We start from the raw sequence: 20,400 nt of genomic DNA, 5'->3' as shown, positions 1-20,400 counted from the left end.
AGCCAACCCCTGGGGAAACGAAGGATGCTGGCAGGCCTTCACTTGGAGAGACGCTCCACCCAACCTGCGGAACTTTGCAAGAGGTCCCAGTTCCTGCCCTGCCAGTGCCTTGGTCTAGGCAGGTCCCTGGTATCTGCAAGGTTTCTGCTTCTTTCTTCTGATTCCTGCCACTCTGCTTCAAGCTAGATATAGATACGCAGCCTGGCTGAGACGGAAAGACCCGTCTCTATTATACCTCTTTATGCTCCATGTCCAATTCTTTTTGCTTTCTGTCTCCACACCCTCCTGGACAACCCACTGCTCACTGCAGGGGGGTTGGACTAGATGACCTCTAGGGGTCCCTTCCAACCCAAAACATTCTATGATTCTATGATATCAAGGACAGCAAGTCTATGAACAGCTACTAAAGGGAATAGGCCCAAATGTACCCCCCTAACATCCCTAATCTGATGACTGTGGTTGCTGGGACAGCAAGAGGAACATGTTTCGCACAGGTCGTGGGCAGGCTTTCCCTAAATAGCGTCCTATGACCATCATCAGAGCTGGAATACTTGGCTAGGTGAGACACTGCTCTAACAAAATATGGCATTTTTATATTTGAATTCTGAAAATCAACTGCTTTTGCAAATGCAACCGCTCCATTTAGATGGTACTTTGTATGCTTGGTTGTATTTCTTGGTTTGGTCAGCAAACTGGAAACATCAGTTATTCTCACACTTGCAGTAGGTAACTCCCATGGACGAGGAGCTCGATAACTGAATGAGGGAACATCAGACCTCATACTCCTAAAGCAAATATCTCTCCAGGAACTTTGATTTGTCTCCCACATCAAAAGCGATGAGAGCTGAAGAATTTGCTGATGTTTCTTAGATGGTAAACTTTTGCCTGAGGAGCTCTCATAGGTCTTCAAGTGATAAAGAGAAAAAATCCTTTCAAATCCCTGAGAGACTTGCTGGGAAAGTTTGGCCAGGGTATTTGCAGTGAGAGGTTTGGAGTAGCTCAGGCTCCATATACAGAGCTCTGAGCTTGCAGTTTTCTGCTGTGGGGCTTAAATAGATGTTCCTTAAGCAAATAAATGCTTTAAAAGAGCTTTTTCCTACAATGGTTTGGCCTGAGAGAGGAAGGGCAGCAGATTCTGGTGAAGCTTCTGTTCTGCATCTCCTTTGGGCAGGATGGCTGTTCTATATCCAAGTTTGACAGTTTATAAACCACCCTGATAAGGAAACCTTTGTAGCCTGAGGTGGAGGTGGACTGTGGTGGGACTGACGGATGAGGAGCCTGCCATGAACGTCCAGTGGGACTTTTCAGCAGTTCAAACCCTCCCCTGGCTCCCCTCTCTTCTTTTCTCTCCCTGGTGCGGAGATTTGATAAATTGCAGAGCTCTACTTTAAAATTAAGAACAGGAGCCCTGTTTGTGGAAGGGAAACAGTCATGATATGCTTCTGGCTGGGGACTCCTGGTACAGCACCACAGGTAACGAGCTATTATCCTAAATCCTGCAGCACCAGGAGCTTGCTCGTTGGCTGTCAGCAACGTACCATGCTCTGGAGAAGTCCTCCTGGGCCAAAGGTCTTAGAGTTGTAAGGTTGCCTCATCCCTTCCTATTGCCTCTTCTCAGTCCCCATGCAGATGTTGGTGCCAGGATCTCCCTTATGTATTTTTAAACTGTTAGTATGCCCACTTGATGAAAAAAAAATAAAAATAGTGTAGCAGGGGAGGGGAAAAAACTCTTGTATGCCATCCATAAAGTACCCGCAGCTCCTCAACAGATGTTTTGCTTGAGTTTGCCAACACCAGCCGCGTCGCTTAATCCAACATTAGCTCACAGCAGGTGGTGGGCTGCGGAAGAGAGCAAATGCATTGTGAGCCCACGCTCGCTTTCCAGCCTTTGCTCCTTTAGGTCATCCTTGGGTGGGGATGGATGATGACAGCCCTGCATGTCTGTCCCCTTACGCCTTCCCACAGGATGTCAGCACCCTGCCATGTTGACCCAACTGGTCGATTGCGGTGTTTTCAATCCAAGAGCATCCCAGCCAAATGGTTGCTGCTACTTGGGTCTTTCCAGCATCATCTTCAGGAATGTCCAACCCTGGGACCAAAGCAGTATTTCTTAACTTCCCCAGTAGGTATTTGGTTCTGCCTGGGGCATGGGTGCCCTAGAGAATAGGGACTCTGTGGAGGGCGCATCGGGGTATGTGCATTTGCCCTGCCAATGTCCCTGCTCACATCATGTTTCTCTTTCTGCTTCAGTGGGAGCAAAAGGCACTTCTGGTGGGCTCTGCAGCTCTCCTGTAGATGCTGCCTTTAAAAGGTTTCAGGGTGAAGGACAGGAGTAACATGGAGGGTCTGTCTTGAACCCTCTAGTAGCTTTTGAAAGAACGTGTTCCTGCAAGCAAGGAGGGGATGTCAGAGCCTGCTTGGATCTCAGAAGAAAAGTTTCTCCCTTGAATATTGGGAAATGGCTGTTCCAGATCATTCTGTCAAGAAGGGAGAATGCATGGCTGAACATTAAACTCACTTTTTCTCCCCCTTTAAATACACTACGTGATGATTTCTGTTAATGGTGGGAGGAAAAAAAAATAGCTGTTATGTCACGACGACCGTAGCATGTGGTTTCTCAAATGAAAAGAGGAAAGAGAGCAAGTTTTGAGTCTGAATTCTGTACTGTCACATCATTTAATACACTCTTCAAAACAGAAAATGACTCATTTAATGCAACTTAAGCCTGTGCTTGACAACCCAGAGAGAGGGTGGGGAAGGAGAAGGGAGGGGTGGGGAGGACATAAAACCTAAAGGAAACCGAATATAAAATGTTCTCTTAGTGAATCTGGGCCAGATCTCATGGTGCTTGTATATCTCAAACCTCCCAGAAGACTTTTTCAGGAATAAAGCCTGTGTGATTGAGTCCACCTACTCATTTGGAGTCCAATTCACCAGCTGGCACGAAAGGGAATGCCACATCATTTTGCTGTCTTTTGATAAGCTCCAGGAAACGTACTTCTGATACTTTTAATTTAGCTTGTTTCGCTACAGGGTATACGTAAGCCATGCATTGATAATGATCTTTCCAGCTTCCGTCTGCCAGAGCCTTTATTCCCAACAGATCTGGTTAGCAGTGGATCTTAGCTTTCAATCCTCTTTGACATTAGCAGGAATTTGGGCGTTTTGCTATCGATTGCAGCTGGGATCAATATCCAGGTCATGCCAGGATTTTGCACACTTTTGTGCCTGGGTGAATTGCACAGAAGTTGAGGAGCAGACAGCTGTGCACAAGCCGTCTAAAGGCTTTATAGGAGCCAGATGTGCTGTCTTGTCTATGGATTTCTCTGAAAGCAGCATTTTGGAATATGATGGACTTCATAAATTAGCTCACTTTTGAGTTTTTTCCAGGACGTATCCTTCTATTACAATGGGGAATCCTGAGACAGGAAACAGAGATGGCTTCTTCCATACGCTTTTCAGCCTTCAGCTGGGCAAGGAACAAATTTTTCAGTATCAGACGATGAGATAAGAGGCCCGTGTACTGCATGCCATCTGAACTTCCAGAATTTGTCTTATTTGTGTTGGATCACTGATTACACCCCCTTGAGCCCCCTAAACAGCCAAGACAACAAAGCGGACTAGGTTAATGCTTTTAAATAGCACCAAAATGCTTGCAATTTGAAATCCACCCTAGCTTTCAGTCCCCCTGGGTCAGTGAAGGTGTCTGGACCATCGTGGTGCATGGGGCTGCTCAGGCCGTTGCTGTAACCCTGCCTCCAGGACCTGGTTGTTCTCCCATCTCTCCTGTGAAACGAGCGGCCAGTGCCAGTTGCATGGCGGGGTATAGGTGCTCGCGCCCATGGGAATGACATCAGAGCTGGCACCCATCTATCAGCCCATCTAGCGTCCTCAGAAGTGGGGCCAAGGATCAGATAGCAGAGAACAAGCTGCCTCCGTCTTCCTCTGGCTGAAGATGAAAGCGCGCTGGTGGAGGGCAGGGAAGGGAGCGTGCGCGGCTGGTGCCTGTGTTGTCTTTGTCCTGTGGGTAAATAGACAAAACCCCTCTCCCGCACTGCTCTCAAGCAGTTATTTCCAGTCCTTGGGTGTTCAGTCATCAAATGAGCCTTTGAGTTGGTGTTCGGGGGCTGTATTTCCACTCAGCATATCTGGCTGTCAAAGCAGACTCGCGTGTGCCAAGGACTTGACATCATTTTTGCATCCTTATGAGTGAAATCGGGTTGTTTAACCTCAGCCGTGTGTATTGAGCCATTGCTTCCAGCTGTGCAGAAATTTTCCAGCAAGTTTCTGCCTTAACATCTTCAGACTGCTTGTCCACAGCCCTGGTAACGTGCAGTTTGGTGGTGGCACCCACATCCGTGGCAGCAGGGGGTAGCTGATCAAGAGAGGACAGTCAAATCAAGAGGATTGAGATTTTCCTCAAACCCTTACTGTTCTGACTTCCAAAGGTTTCTTTGCGCTCAAGTTTCCTACGTGCTTTTTGGACCCTTAAGGTAATACTCAACCTGAGAACAAGGTGGTGGCAAGCTGGTGTGGCCTGGCAGTAACTTGTGAGGCACCCATAACGTGTGTGTGTTTCTGGTGCCTTTTATCTTTGCATCCCTGAGGCATTCGATTTTATCTTCTTCTTCTTTTCCCACACGACTTCTTCTGTTTCTCCCCTCCTCTTTGTCTTTTCTCTCCATCCTTCACCTGCAAAGTGTTCTTCCCAGGAAGGGAGCTTTGCTTGTAGTGCCAGAGGCTGGCTCGTGCCCTGCCTACCCTATTTTCTCCAGCAAAGGTGCGGGGAGAAGATTGGCCTTTACTGCTGGGAAAGCCTTGAACTGGCTTCTCACCCCCTGTCTGGTGGCAGATCGTTTCTGAGAAAATTCCCACCCAATGCACGCATTGAATTTGACCCGGCGTTGCAAGGTCTGGCTGTTTGCAGAGGGAATAGCAGTTTTTCCTACAACACTAGAAAACCAAATCTTTGCAGTACACGGCCACAGCCCTCCTCCCCATCCACATCTCCAGTTAGGGATTTTAAAAATAAGCGTAGCCGGTGAAATCCTTGCTCTGAGCTCTTGGGCTGTGAGCTCCACCAGCACTGCGGCCGCAGCGTGGTTTGCCAGATCTGATCGTCAGTGGGATGCCATGGCGAAAGACCCGCAGGAGTGCCGTTAGGCAGCCACAATGAATAGTTAAACATCGTATATTAGAGAGCTATTTATAAGTGATTTATTTCATTTCTCGGTGTTGGGCTTGGCAGCAGTTGCAGAAAAGGTTCTCGTAGCGTTCAGCTGTGTGGTTGCCGCCGCTGCGCGCAGCGTGGTTATTGCGAGGTTTGAGCCGTGTTTCTGGTCGTTGGCACCGGCCAGCATTTGCACGCACAGTCATGGCAACTGCACACGCAAGTTGGAGATTGCCTGCCAGTGCTGTGTTGTCCATAGGTTTTATATTAAAATCTGGCACGAGGCTCTCTAGATGGAGAGAGGCTGTCTCTGAATAGCCTCCGGAGTCTGCTCTGTCCGTGGTTATTTTTTGTTTGCCCATATTTGTATACAACGCGACCAGAACAAAGCATTACCATCTTAGAACTCCTATAACTCCACCGTGAAGGGGCACTTTAAACTGCATTTGTACCCTTAAAAACTGGCTCTGCACACCCCTGCTCACGTGTCGTTGAACACAACCATGAGCCTTCAAAACCCGTTGTGGTTGTACGTGAGTGGCAGCAATGATTTAATTTGTCCCTCTGCTTCCTTCTGCCTCTCTCCTTCTTCCCCTCATCCCTTTCCTGGCCAGAATTGTAACTTTGGGGTGAGAACCACTGTGGCAAACGGTAAAGAAAAGTCTTTGAATGTTGTACATATTGGGAGCAGTTGACACCTCTGGGCGAGAAACCTTCACGTTGGCTTGCTGGCGTGAGTATCCAAACTTTGATCTTCTAACCCCTTTAAATCTTAAATTCTGGAAAACATGGGCTCAGGATTTTCCAGGGGGCGTCCAGGAACACAAATGCCACACGTGCTGAATTCACTGGTTGTGTTTTTCTTTCTCTGTTTGAACAGGCTGCTGAACAATAATCAGATAAAACAAATTGTGAGAAGATCCTTCGAAGATCTGGAGAACCTGAAGTACCTGTGAGTTGGTAGCTTGATAGTTACTTAACCTCTTTGAAATTTAACAGCCCGCTTCTAATGGTTGCCACTCAGGGGCGTATTTTCTGTGGGCAGAATTTCTGGATGTTAATGTCACAACTATAAATCATTGCCCTTGAATCCAATCAGAAAGCTCTGCTTTGGGTTGAGGTTCGTAGCTGGTTCCTGTGTCTTTTCAAATCACAGCTGCTGATCCGTGCTCCTAATGCTTTTTTCCTTCTCTGCTTTTGAAAGCTACCTTTATAAAAATGAAATTCAGAGCATCCAGCAACACGCCTTCAACGGGCTCCGCTCTCTGGAACAGCTGTGAGTACAAACCAGCCCTGTTTGCTGCTGAACGCGACGCGTAAGAGCTGATTTATGGGCTCCTCTAACGCCCGTGCTGCATTTCCAGTAGTGGGGAGTACCAGACACTTAGCAAGGAGTAGGTTGAGGCTTCTACTGTTTTATCCTCCGGCTTTGTAAGGCTACGCTGACTTCGTTTGAAGTCCCTGGTAGTGATTGTGGTTAGTTAATGCTGAGGTCTCTTCCTACTGATGTCCCGTATGTCTTCTCCTGACCCTAAACCCCTGGAGCATGGGAAGAGCCCAGCTGTTCTCCTGCTTCCCTTTACATGAAGGGACCTGTCGATGGGAGGAGCGAGGGGTCTGTAGGGTGGCTCGAAGCAGAAGGCAGCTCGCCTGCTGTGTTTATGTTGCTGGACCTCCCCGAGCAGGGAGTAGGATCTGGCCCTTCGCTTGAATGGAGGGTGTTGGTTGAGTTTCTCTCTCACTCAAACTTTTGCTGAAAATGCATGGGTGCAAATGCAAGCTGAGAGCCGGGGCAGTGGAGTATCCGCGGGAGCTGCTAGGATGGAGGTGCTCACATGCTGCAAAGCATCTGGGAATTGCAGCGGGGGGAAGATGATGGATTCAAACAAACAAAGTCATGACCTTCCCTCCGAGCTGCGTGGCACTCTGGGATGAAGGGAGCCTCGCGTGTTTTCCTGGCAGCTGGAGCCCATCACAGTGACGCTCTAGCAGTCTGTATTTGCTCCCCTCCTGTGTATTGCAAATCTGTGCTCTTCATTCAATCAAAGAAGTTTGGGGGTTTGGCACTCAGCGCTCCATCCTCAAGGTGAGGCGAGAAGACTGAGGTCTGACTCTTCAAAAGTGTCTTGCTGAACTGGGATCAGGTTTTTTTTCATGCCAGGGTCATAATATATTATGTGTATGCATGTAAATACATGTGTACGTATGGAGAGAGTGTGAGCGGGGATGTTTGAAGTATAGGAATTATTGGCACCATTGGAGAACTGGGACCAAAGGTGAAGCTGTTCTAATTCATGCGTTGTGCCAAATGACAGCATTGATAGGGCTGGGATGTAACTAAGGATTTTGCTGTAAAAGGGATAGGATCCAGCTTGTTCTCCAGGCCGAGAGCAGAAGTGGAGAGAGCACAACGGGAAGTTCCAGGCAAGCTTGGTAGTAGGTGTGCTACTAACCTTGTGCGCGAGATGGGTTTTCATCAGCCAGCTCATCAAGGATGCCTGGGAGAAAACATAGGAAGCTGGTACCATCTCAGTTATGCTTAGAGAGGAGATGATGCTGGCCACGGGGATATTTTAACAATGAGCGTTCCAGATTTATTTCAACGAATAAAAGAAAAAAAAAAACAAAACAAAAAAAACCCCAACAAAACTGCAAACCCAACAAACAGCCCACTGAAGGGCCCATCTGTTTTCAATCTCAGGCAGGCATGGTTCCAAAAGAATTAGCTTTGCTCAAATCCTACCCTGTTTTCCTGTACCCCACAAGCCAGCTTTTCAAGAAAAAGTATAACCCGATGGATGGACAGTATCAGATGCTTCCCTCAAGGGCCAAAGCTGTGACAGCAGACATCTGAGACTTATTAAAACACGAATGTCTCTCCCCGCCGCTGCCCTCCGCTGCAGAATCCGAGTCACGGTCGCTCAGTTTGCGCTCTGATAGCAGACCATTTATCACGAATCCTTCCATTACAAATCGAACAGCCATGGGGTGGCTTAGGCAATTATTTCTCAGTGCAGTTAGCTACAATAGCAGCATGAGTATTTGTAGATCCGTGATTAATCAGCGTCCGCTGTGAAATTTATGCCTGCGTAAAATAAGGGGGAAGAATTTAGGCAACTTTAAACCATACCAAAATGCATCTGAAGGTCAGGAACATGTCAGCTATGCCAGTGAATGTCCCAGCTAGAGGGAACAGGGAGTCTCAGGTATCGTGGGGTGTTGCTCTGCAGACCCCGGGTTCCCTTTGCTGATGGCAAGGGGTGACCTGGGGCAGGGCAGGAGGTCACACGAGATTTTAGTGGCACTAAAAACATTAATCTGTATTAGTGAGAACTGGGCTGTTCGCGTTAAGGTGCCATTTAGATCCCAGCGTTCCGGCCGACTGCACCGTCTCTGACTTTGGAGCCTGAGGCTGCCTCCCGCAGAGACGGAATAGCCCGGTGGCGGCCGTTTCCAGATGGCTTTGCTCTCGCTGGGTGGATGCACGTGCTGGGAGCCCCTGTCCAAATCAGAGACAAATGCGGGCTGGAAGAGGCCTTTGGCTGTCTCCAGTCCCGCCTTCAGCAACAAGCAGGGCCAATTTCAAAGTTTTATCAGGTTGTTCGGGGCCTTTTTCTACAGATTTATTCCCAGCAACCTCGTGATCCCATTCAGAAATGTTGCAATTCCTAGGCTGGGAACGAGTGCCTTCGAGTAGGACTATTTCTTCCTCCCTGACAATCCAAGGATGTGTTGGGGAATGCCAAGGCACTAGGGGAAAGGCAGGGAAAATCCCTGAATGGTGGTCAGATGGGAGCAGCTGCTGCTGGCTCTCCACGGCCAGTGGTTTCCTCTGGACTCTGAACAGTGCAACAGGCGATGCACAGGGATGGTGGTGGGCTTAGGCTTCAGGGAAGAGCAAATCTGTCCTCCTCTAATTAAGAGAGAGAGTAAATAATGGACAGAATAGGGGAAAGCCAACATTGACTGCTATTTTTGCACATGGAAAGTGGAGACAGTAAAGAGAACGCCAGCTTCTCCGCATCTGCCCTGAAATGTGTAGTGACCGGTTGGTGGGCGCTGGTGGATCGATCTGGAAAGGTCTTCTGTCTTTTCAATTGCGGTCTGTAACCCTGCCCTTTCTGGTGTTCTCTCGGACAGCTACCTGCATTTCAACAACCTGGAAAGCCTGGAGACGGAGACTTTTAGTGACTTGCCAAAACTTGAAAGGCTGTAAGTAAAGATGGGACCTTTCTTGTGAGTAAGGGGGTGAGGAGAAGGGGAAAAACTGCTTTGTTTTGTGTAACCGTTTTGGTAGCATGAAGTACGATCTTCAAAATGGAAGGAAATGCGAGAAGAAGCTTCCTTGAAGAAGGAGATTTTATGTACTTGCCATAGGGAATAGGAAGAGGATTTCCCCGGTTGTGTTATGTTCATGTTTCCACCTAAGTAGGGGTAAATCTGCAGAAAGCCCTACAGTTGGCCAAGCCAACTGAAATTTTACTCTGACCGTAAGGTCAACATTAGTCACTGTTGGGCAGCATGTACAAAAAAAAAAAAGAGGGTGGAAAAGGAATAAAGTCAGAAGAAAGTCTACCAAGAAAAACATGCGTCCTTCTTGAAAGCGCTTAGGAAACGAAGTCCTGTGTCTCCTGCTCCCCAGGGTTGCTTCGAGCAGTAATGTATCTGCTAGGACAGAAGTTCACGTGGTGGTTCCCACTCCATGGTGAAACCAAGAGACCCTTCTGCGCTGCATGGGAATGTGCCTTGTATCCATACATGCTAGGAAAAGAAAAACGTGGGATCCAAACACCCTTAGGAAAATTCAGACCTGGATCAGTAAGCCATGGCTGATCTCAGCCGCTGTATTTGATCCAACAAAAATTCTGGATTTAAATTTTAAAGGAAGGTTTGTCAGCATCCAAGCTGGGCAACCAGGCTGAACTTGCATGTACGCGTCTGTATGCAGGCATTTGCACGCGAGCTCTACCGCTTTTGTATTTCTTTCCTGTTCCACCCCCTGCTAAAATTGCTTCCTATCTTTTGTCAATGGTCTTTTATGAGTTTTAGATGTAACTGGCGTAACTGAATTTCCCCTTCCATTAAGGGAATAGAGAATTAATTATTTCATCCTTAGTGCAATCAGGGTTTTTATCAAAGAACTGGGGAGCCTTATCTGCGTGCTAAGGCTCTGGGAGTGAGAATTTACCTTAGCTTTATTCAGAGATAAGCCCAGCTTAGGCTGTTGTTGTCTGAATTAGGTTTACTCATGGATCTGGGTTAATAACTACACTGAGTCTGGGGCACGAGTTGTCTGTCATCTTCACTGGCTGCCCTTGTGAAAATTCCCTATCTTCTGCAGGGAGGGAAAGAAATGGTCCCTGCTCAACTAGAGCTGACCCAGGCACAGAAAACTTAGGGTGGGCCCAGTCTGCGGGGACGTCGTGCCCTTTCTCCTCCCTTTGCAGCACATGAAGCAGATTAACTTTAAGGTTCCAGTTTAAACCTGTTACATCACATCTTGAGTCACCGTTTCCAGTCCGCACCCGCTGCCCTCTTTGGTGCATCGCATCGCACTCGCAAATGAACGGAATCCCTACAGCTCACGGAAACAAACGCAGTCAATTTGAAAACTAAGCTCCGTTTTGATGAGCAGCCTTTGTATTTAAACTGAGTTTTGACCTGGGATGTTATCATCCGCCTCGTGCAAATACTGAATAATGTTTTGGCATGGGTTCTCCTCTCGCAGATTCTTGCACAACAACAAGATTTCCAGGATTCATCCAGGGACATTCTCTCAACTGGAATCCCTCAAACGGCTGTAAGTAAAAAACATTGCCTGCAAAGAGCAATTGTTTATCTTTGATCAGATGGCCAGGACCCGAGGAAAAATGTGCCTGGTTGGCAAAGCTTTTAGTTGTTGCACTTCTAAGGCCACTGCTAAGTTTATAAAACAGTTTTGACTGGACAGGAGAGCTGATTTAACCAGTTAGTGGTTTCTTCATGTTAGTGTCTAACTATGATCTAACTATAATCTGCTTTAATCTAACTATAATCTTCTTAGGGCTCAATAATGCCACAGGAATGAACGATCTTGGGGAAGTCCTCACAGCCCTCTGCTGGCCTACACAGTTTGAAACCATAAAATAGCCTTCAAAAACGTGCAAACTCCAGGTCAGAGAGATGACCTCCCTCAGGTCTTCAGAGCAGTACCTAACATGGAAGGAAAAATCCTAGTCGTTAAAAAAAAAAAAAAAAATAAAAGCTTTCTTTCTTGAGATGGAACATGCCCAGCGGGGTGCCGAGGTGCACGGTTCTCACCCCACGTAGGAATGCCCTGCTGTGTTATTCCCACGGAACCTGGCTGTCTCTCAAGCTTACTTTTTGCTTGCTTAAACGCCCCGGAGTTTTGCTTTGTTTGCTTTTTATGACCTCTGGAAATCAGTTCTATTATGCGTTTTGGGGGGGGAAAAGAGCAAAACTGAAAGAATTCTGGTGTTCTGCCATGATTTTAAACTACAAGGAAGTCGTGTGTTTCTCACTGCAGCCCTCTGATTTCTGCAAGCAGGTAAAAGCCTTCGCTTTTCGTTGACAGGGAACAACTTGTGACACGTTGTCTGTACATGTGAGAGGTAAAGGTGGGGTGTCCGTAAGATGCTGTATCGTGGCCTTGCGCGAAATCTCACATTCTCAAATGTTGGCCCCTGGAAACATTAGACCTTTCTTCCATGGTCTGTTTTTTTTTTTTTTTTTTCAATAGCCCTGACCCATCTACTGGAAATCTGTTAGTGGGGAAGGAGGCATCAGCTGATGCCCCTATAGCCTTTATTCATCCTTGTGCAGAGGGCGACAGAAAGAGGTCAATCTGATGCCCGCTAAAATCAAGGGGGAGTTTTTCTGAGCTGAGAGTAAAAGCAAATGGAAAGCTTGAGCGGAGGCAGCGTTCTCTGCTGTTCTTACGGAATTCCGTAAAGGTTGAAATCTCCATCCTGGGGGAAATACCAATATTTCGGTGTCTCTCTTTGCCTCAACTTTAGCCAAAAATGCGTAATCCAGTCTAGCAGAATAATTTTCATTTGAAACTGGAATGGCTGATGGGTAATGTTAGTTTTTCAACAAAATCCTTCTGACTTGGTTGAAGCATCCTATTTAAACGTTGTGGGAATGAAATATCTCAAATTTTCATTGGGGATATAATCAAATGCAAGGAAGAACAGCCAGGTGATCCTTCACTCCGGTGGACTGTTCGCCTCCTGAGTCCTGGAGAAGGAGGCAGCAGTCGGAGGCTGGGAGATGAACGGCCTTTTCCTTGGTCTTGCAGGCGGCTGGACTCCAACGCCTTGCTTTGCGACTGCGACTTGATGTGGCTGGCCGAGCTGCTGAAGAAATACGCTGAGCAGGGCAGCATCCAGACTGCCGCCACCTGCGAGGCGCCCCGGGAGCTGCACGGGCGCTCCATCGTCACCTTGACCACCCAGGAGTTCAACTGCGGTGAGTGAGGTCAAACCCCTCCACCGGCCACCTCCAGCCCGTGGAGTTGGGCTTTCATCTCAGAATTGCTTCCTCCACCCCTTTTCCTCCCTCCTCCCTGCCCTGGCCTCCTGTTTTCTCCCTCCTTCTGCTGCTGAAGTGGAAAAGTCCCAGCGGGGTCACACAAGTTATCAGGGTAACGCAGAGAAGGCTGGCAGTCGCGTAGGGCTTGGCAGCAGCTCTGTTTTGGCTGGCAGGCGGCGTCTTGGCTTTTAGATAGAGCAGGGCCAGTAAAGGACCTGCTGCGGTCGGTGGCTAAACCAGCAGCCAGAAGAAACGTCCCGCATTAGGCTGAACAGAAGGGGAACGCTGGGAGAGCTGCAGTGGCTGGAAACACAACTGAAAGCCTGAGCAAACTCGTAGTAGCCACGTAGTGGAGTGCTTTGACTGCGGTAAAGGATTGTGTTTGTTGAGCTGCCGTTCTCTACATTTAGAGAAGTTCTCACTGAAAAATGCCATTTTGAAATGAAAGGTTTTGTTCTGAAAAATCCCAAAGTTAAATACTGCACATAGAAAAAGACAAAACTCTGGCTTTTTTTAGTGCAGGCATGGGAGTTTGTTGAGCTGCCGTTCTCTACATTTAGAGAAGTTCTCACTGAAAAATGCCATTTTGAAATGAAAGGTTTTGTTCTGAAAAATCCCAAAGTTAAATACTGCACATAGAAAAAGACAAAACTCTGGCTTTTTTTAGTGCAGGCATCGGCGGAGGATGGCACAAGCATCAGCGAGTGCTTCACTGCTGCTAGAGTCAGCTTGAGCCGTTCCCACTCGCCCAGGCCAGCTAGTAGCATCCCTCCTGGATACGCCAGTCCTGTGTGCATGGCCCTGCTGTGAGCCAGATGTGGGAGATCGGCTGAATTTTGAAGAAATCTCCCTTGCATTCTGCTTTTCTCCTATGATTTTATTATTTTTTTTTTTTAAAAAAAAACCTCAACCGTTTCAGAGTTTAATTTAGGGCACAGCCATGCAAAGGGTTGAATTGGCAAAAACGGGGTTCGTAACCCCCAGAGCTGGGGAGGAATGGGAAGGGTCTGGAGAAAGAAGCTGGGGACACGTGGGGTGGGACCTGCTGCAAGTGGATGTGCGGCACAACAAGCTGTCCCCGCCAGGCACCCGCTGCCACGGTACAGCTGCTAATGCAGATTTGTTCTGGTTTAGGCATGGGCGCGCAGCGGGATGTCTGTCAAATTAGCCAGAGCACCTGGTGGGAAGATTTTGCTGGCATTAGGCTTTTACACTGGTATTGTGCCAGCTGGGGAAGACAAATGATGCATAATTCAGCGTAAAGCTCTACTGATGCCGGCAGCTGATATCTGAGTCAGTGCGAAGCCCGCTGGCATCAGCTTAGCCCACCATTCCTTAGCAGATGTGAACAGCGGAGCAAATCTGCGCTGGGCCAGCATTTTGTACCGGGGGGCTGGGGTGGGCTTGGTCCTGCACTGGTGGCATGGAGGCTGGATGCCAAGCCCTTGGCTTGCGGTCTGAGGCGTAAGGGCACAGACCTTCCACTGGCAAAGGTGGCAGGTTCTCACTTAATCGGATGAATAATCCAGCTGGTTTTACTGGGTTACTGGTGAGCGTACAGATTGCTAGACGGGTAAATATTCTGCTGAGTCAAGATCAAGCGCTCCAGACCACGTACGTAAATTCTATTTTAGCACATCCTTTAAATGTTCAACTCACTCAGTGCTTGAGTGCATCTTAAAGTGGAGCACACAGTGAAAGGCTTGGTTGAATAGGGGTTGGCCGATGAATTAGGGACATAATGAACAAAATCCCTTGCTCACAGGTTGTAGGATGGGTGTTGTGTTACCCACTGCTCTCCAGTTGGGCTGGAGGTGCTTTTGGGCTGCTCGAGACTGGGTTGTGTTAAATTGGTGTTTTGCAGAGAGGCCTCGCATAACCTCAGAACCCCACGACGTCGACGTCCTCTTGGGAAACACAGTTTATTTCACCTGCAGGGCAGAAGGCAACCCAAAGCCTGCAATTATCTGGCTGCACAACAAGTAAGTCACACACAGTGAGCCCTGGGGTAGCAAAGGTTTTCAAGCGCTGAGCTCTTCGGTGACTGCCTGTCATTACAAAAGCTGTTTCATGCAACATTTAAAAAAAAAAAAAAAAAAAAAAAAAGGCTATTCCATAGGTTGTATTTACCTTGCTTTTAATAGCATTCTCTGGTGACCACGTAATCCAAAGTGGTGTTTTCATCTGCGTTTGTAATGGATTCCAAGAGCTTATAACTTTCCCACAAACATACTCTGCAGGCTGAAAGCAATTGTCTTTTGATCAGGAAAAAAAGTAAAATTAGTATTTCACGTTGCTGTAAGCCACCGTGCTTGCCATTTCTGACCTGCTGAATTGCCTCTAGGCTCTAGGGTTTTCTCACGGAAGGCCTAGCGTGCTGGGAGAATGGTTTGTTTTCAAAGGGAAAAATCGCTGGTCTCCACTGAAAGACCGACCTTGCAAAGCAGCGTATAGGTTATCATTCCATACAGCAACACTGGAAAAGTATATGGCTATGCTAGGTGCCAAAGCATTCCTGGGAAACGCTCCACAATAAAATACTCTGTGCTCAAGCAGTTGCCCACTGTGGAAGCGAAGTTACTTCGCTGCTTTACGAGCTTCTTGTCTGTGGGAGCCTGAACAGGGCTCTGTTATTAATAAAAATGATCAATGTATGCTTCTTCAGCTAACTCCCCACCAGGCAGAGTTTCAGCACGGAGCAAAAGTTTATGGCTGAGCGAAGTCCCCCTGGAAGGAAGGTTTTGTTAGGGAAATGCTGGCAGGCTTCCAAAGACAGCATTGTAATAGGGGTAATGATAATAAATGTTCCACAAACGAGATATGACTGGAGTGAGGAGACATCAGGGGAATTAAATAAATGCCCAGCAAGCATATTAGTTTGCAGAGTGGATTCAGCCTTTGTCCTAGGGGGAGAGAGGTCCCTTCTCCCTTTTCAATCATCTGCAGCCATCCAAGATTCCTTCGCGCTGGGACAAATGGGATGCAGCGGTGGGACCTTCTGCCGTGGGCCAGGATCCAGGAGTCGCAGGTCACTGTAGAAAGAAGGAAGATGTTTCACAGCTCTCGGGTTGGGTTGGAGGCCAAGCTGTGTTGGGGTCCCACAGTGACTTACTCAGAGGTTTTTGCCCCCCTGAGGCCTTTGAGCCCATTTGATTAGAAATGGCTGCATGCAATAACAGTATTAATTCATTATTATATTTGCACTGAGTAAATAATGAGAACAAGTTGCCGGGCCTCGATGCCCTGACAATAGCGATGATGCTATTGCATGGGAAGAGTGTGCTCTCCTGACGGGCTGTAAATATCCTATGTAATCAGTGGTGAGAGAAAAAGTAGCTCGCCCAGGGAGTAAATCAGAGCTGGAGCTGGAGTTCAGTGCTGTAAATCATAACTCTTGCTATAAATTTCATGAAGTCTCAGAATAGCTCCAAGGAACATGAATTTACTGCAACGCATGCAAAGCCCCACCACTCCCCCAGCAGCTCAGGGGAAGATCACCAGTCTTTACTCCTTTCAGATTTTGCCTGTTTGTGGCTGTTTTTCAGTAACGAGATTGACATGAAATACGACAACCGCCTCAACCTGTTGCAAGACGGTACCTTGATGATCCAGAATACCAAGGAGTCGGACAAAGGCGTCTACCAGTGCATGGCCAAGAACATAGCTGGAGAGGTCAAGACACAAGAAGTCGTTCTGCGCTATTTTGGCACCCCATGTAATTGAGCCTTGTGCACCCCTTGAAGGACCAACTCGGGTTGGGGCTGGGAGAGGAGCTAAGTCAGAGTCAGTCCTGGCTTTGTATGTGCCAGGATGTTCTTGGTGCGCTGGGGAAGAGGGTGGCTAACAGCGTAGCATGGTCTGAGCTGTAAGGGGGTTCCTTCCTGGGCATCGGACATTGGGGGTTTAGAGACTGGAAGTAATTCAGGGCTGGGAGGGAGTCTGGAGGCTGGGATTCTGCAGCACAGAGATAGCAAGGATGAAGGGGACACTGGGGTGGGGAAGCTCCAGCACGAAGTGACTGGGATGAGGAGGTGGTGGGAAGAAGCGGCGTTGGGGGGATTGCTCACAGTGAGGATTTGGAGGTCAGGGAAGAGCCAGGCTGCTAGCTGGGTTGCATGAGGAGTCCAAAGGATGCCTGCCCGTGCCTGAGCAGGCAGCAGAGCTTCTGGTTTCTGAAGCACTCGTTTCCTTCCAGCCAAGCCCACTTTTGTGATCCAGCCGCAGAACACTGAAGTGCTGATTGGGGAAAGCGTCACCTTGGAGTGTGGGGTCTCCGGGCACCCCCACCCTCGCATCAGCTGGACCCTTGGCACAGGCTCTCCTTTACCACAGGATTCCCGTTTCGCTATCACCAGCTCTGGAGGGCTCTTCATTCAGAACGTCACCTTTTCGGACCAGGGCCAGTACAACTGCAATGCCAGCAACACCGAGGGATCCATCCAGGCGACAGCAAGGATCATTGTGCAAGGTGAGGAGTCACAAACTGATGACATTTCTGGGATAAAGCACTCGGTCAGGGGGCTGTATTTAAGCCCCACGACTGGTTCTGCTCCCAGGAACTGAGAATTAACCCGAGCTCACTGCTCAGGTTTTTCCTGCTGCTCAGTCATTGCTTTCCCCTCCAGATTCTCCCAGGTTTCTCCTCATCCCCACTGATCAGACAGTAACCGAGGGACAAAGCGTGGATTTCCCCTGCTCTGCCGAGGGTCACCCTCCACCCGTGATTGCCTGGACGAGGGCAGGTACTGCCTCGCTTCACTCGCGATTTCTTTCTCTCCCATGCCACCACCCATGGGGTGTGGGTGAGAACAGCCGAGCTGCTGGTCCAGGGCGATGACTTGCAGCAGTGACACAGGACAGATGGTGATCAGCACAGGCCTAGTCACACTAGGAGGTATGTTGTAGATCACCAAGGATGATGTTAAACACTGGGGAAGGAGCCTCTTAAGTCTTTGACACACTAAGTCATCACGTCAGAAGGCAGGAGTGTTCTGGTTTTCATCAGAATGAAGCCCATGGGAAGCCTCAAACTTCCTCCCGCGGTGGCTTCCTACCTCCTTTGAAAAGGCAGGATCCGGACACTCCAAGTCGGTGGGTGTCACCATGGACCAGCTCTCCATCACTGTCGTTGATGGGGAGCGCGTTGCAGGAAGGCATCGTTCACCGCTGACACACCTCCGAGGTTGCCTTTAGCTTAGGAAAAGCCACTTCGGGCCAACAGGTGGTGGTGAACTTTCAAAGTCTCGGGTGATTGTTAGCGCTGGCTCCACTGAACTGATCCCATCCAACACTTTCTGGGACAGAAGCCAATAACGCTTGGCCCAGAGGGCCTCCAACTTTTCCTTATGCTTCACAAGCCATAATTAATGGTTTAGTGCTGTGGAGAATTCATGGCTATTGTATTCCAGCTTCCACAGCAATAGCCCTTGACCCAGTGTTAAGAAGGACCAGCTGAAATTCTCCTCCGCCAGCACATTCTCCATCTCCTTTAACCTGTTTTCCTCCACTGCCCAGTTTTCAGAAGATATCTCTTAGAGCTGTGGTAAGGAGTACGGTGACAAGGAGTAAGGTTAACAACTGCTTTGTAACCAGGTTTGCCAGGTCACGCTGTGATCCAAAGATCAGCCAGGCTTTACGGCGCTTTCACAGGAGGCGTGCTAAGAGCAAGACAAGAGGATGAGGTGTGATGGAGCATCGCTCATCCTCAGAGCCGCTTCTGACAGTGTGGGGGAGGATTCAGATTCCTTTTGGTATTTGGGATGCATGAATAGAGCCTTTATTTGGAGGAAAATGGAATATTAAAAAAAAAAAGTCACTAAACTGAGAAGTTTAATAATTTTGTTTAGGTTTGGTAAAGCGTTTTAATTTTGAACTTTTCTCCTTAAATAGAGGAAATATTGAAGCAACGCAGTTTCCAAACCAAAGCAAATCAAAATACCAAATTAAAAAAAACAATGCTAATTGTTTCCATTTATTGGATGAAACGGCCAGCTTGGATAATTGAGCACAGATTTGTTATCCATCAGGTGTCAGTAAATCTGCAGTGTGCACTAAGAAAAGGCTTATGAGGAAAGAAAAAGGGTTTCGGCTCCTTTCCTGTTGCTTAGACAAGACAAATCCATCATGATCCTGGGTGTGGGAAGAGGAGCATCGGTCCTGTTCCTCCCTTAGCAAGATGAAGTTGGTATTTCAGGGTGGCTGATGTCATGTTGGGAAGGAAATGAAATTTTGAACCATCACACGGATACCTCCAGTGACGGGAAGAGAAATCTCCCAGGCAATGGACAAACTGTGCTGCTTGTTTGACCAGGTGGGCCACTGCCGAATGACCGGAGGCACAGCATCCTCTCCACAGGTACCCTGCGGGTGATGAGGGTTGCTTTGCATGACCAAGGCCAGTACGAATGCCATGCCATCAGTGCCATCGGAGTGAGGACCCTCCCGGTACAGCTGTCGGTGACCCCGCGAGGTAAGCTGGTGAGGCTCTGGGAATTAAGGGCTGGCAAATGGGTTTATTAAGTCAACACTCTGATGAGTGACGCGCTGTCTGACAAGGCAGGGAATTGCCCTCGTTCCTACGGGATGGGAATTTGCTTTTGCCTGGGAGTGGATGTTTCGCCCCACGAGCTCCATCAGTTGGTGGGAAACTCTAAAGAGGTTTCCAGAGGGCCAAGATTTGTAAATTGGAAGAAGATGCTTCAGTTTTCCTTGAAAATTTACCTAGAAAAAGTATAACTGTGGGAATGAAGCTCATCCGGTGCGGCCAGGGAATGGGGTGGTGTCGGCTGGCATCTGCACAAATAAACTCTCGGGCAGGGTTATGTGATCAGAAATGACCTTTAACGCCCATCAGATGAGCTCGGATAGCTGGCCAGTTTGAGTGAAAAATGGGGCCCTGTAGTGTCTTTGGGAGTTATTATTAAGAAAATGTGGTAAAGGAAAGGAAACGAAGAATTCTTGTCTGAGAACTTACAAAACAATGTATTAAATTCTTAGTAATCTCTTTTTTTTTTACTATTTTAAAATCTTGGCTTTCCTACAGAATGAATTGTAAGATTCTTTTTAAAATGAAATATTCTGAAAAAACCCTGATTCCTTCTCAGGAAGATTTAGCTCTGGCTCCAGATACATTTGTCTTAAAGTTTAGCTACCAGGTCATATGTTTAACCTAAATTCAGGGATTCTAACACCAAGCCTCTGTAAAACACAAGTCACACAGGAATGCTTCCACGTTTTTATTTTCTTTTTTGTTCCCATGTAATTGTTTTAAATAAGCAAACATCCTTTCTTGCTCACAAACGTGGCAGGATTTTGCTAATGGTAGACTGGAGGGAAGGAAACCATCTAGCAACATGAAATCAGTGATGCTTCAAGCACAGAATTCACGGGATATTTTGAGACCAGCAAGTTCCATGTAATTAGTTATTCTGAGCTGGCTAACGCTTGCCAGAGAGCCTCATCTGATAATTCCCGAATCAATTTGCGATCTTTGTTTCAGCTAGAGTATCTTTTCTAGAAAGCCTTTGAATGAACGGTTTGAAATGACAGAGAACCCAGCACATTCCTGTGTAATCACCCCAAGTAGAGACACACGGGAGCAGAAAATAATGAACATCAATTACAGAGGACTTGGTAGAGACAGAGAGCACAGGTAGACCTTGGAACAGCAGGAGGAGCTCAGCAGCTCTGGTTTGCCC

At 47.8% G+C, this 20,400-nt stretch overlaps 1 protein-coding gene across 1 annotated transcript in view; it reads left to right on the top strand.

Moving 5' to 3' along the window:
- The window catches only part of LOC104125123 (peroxidasin homolog), a 48,882-nt gene that overhangs the window by 16,945 nt on the left and 11,537 nt on the right, over positions 1-20,400 (top strand). The window contains exons 3-12 of the mRNA XM_009637530.2: positions 6,051-6,122; positions 6,375-6,446; positions 9,311-9,382; positions 10,899-10,970; positions 12,471-12,640; positions 14,568-14,685; positions 16,249-16,418; positions 16,899-17,171; positions 17,329-17,445; positions 19,014-19,172. Coding sequence (XP_009635825.1) covers positions 6,051-6,122; positions 6,375-6,446; positions 9,311-9,382; positions 10,899-10,970; positions 12,471-12,640; positions 14,568-14,685; positions 16,249-16,418; positions 16,899-17,171; positions 17,329-17,445; positions 19,014-19,172 — 1,295 coding nt within the window. The remainder of the gene's footprint in view (positions 1-6,050; positions 6,123-6,374; positions 6,447-9,310; positions 9,383-10,898; positions 10,971-12,470; positions 12,641-14,567; positions 14,686-16,248; positions 16,419-16,898; positions 17,172-17,328; positions 17,446-19,013; positions 19,173-20,400) is intronic.

This window comes from Egretta garzetta, unplaced genomic scaffold, assembly GCF_000687185.1.
Source record: "Egretta garzetta isolate BGI_Z169 unplaced genomic scaffold, ASM68718v1 scaffold84, whole genome shotgun sequence".
Lineage (NCBI taxonomy): Eukaryota > Metazoa > Chordata > Aves > Pelecaniformes > Ardeidae > Egretta > Egretta garzetta.
Note: the sequence above shows the minus strand (reverse complement) of the source record. Positions and strands in the feature narration are given on the sequence as shown.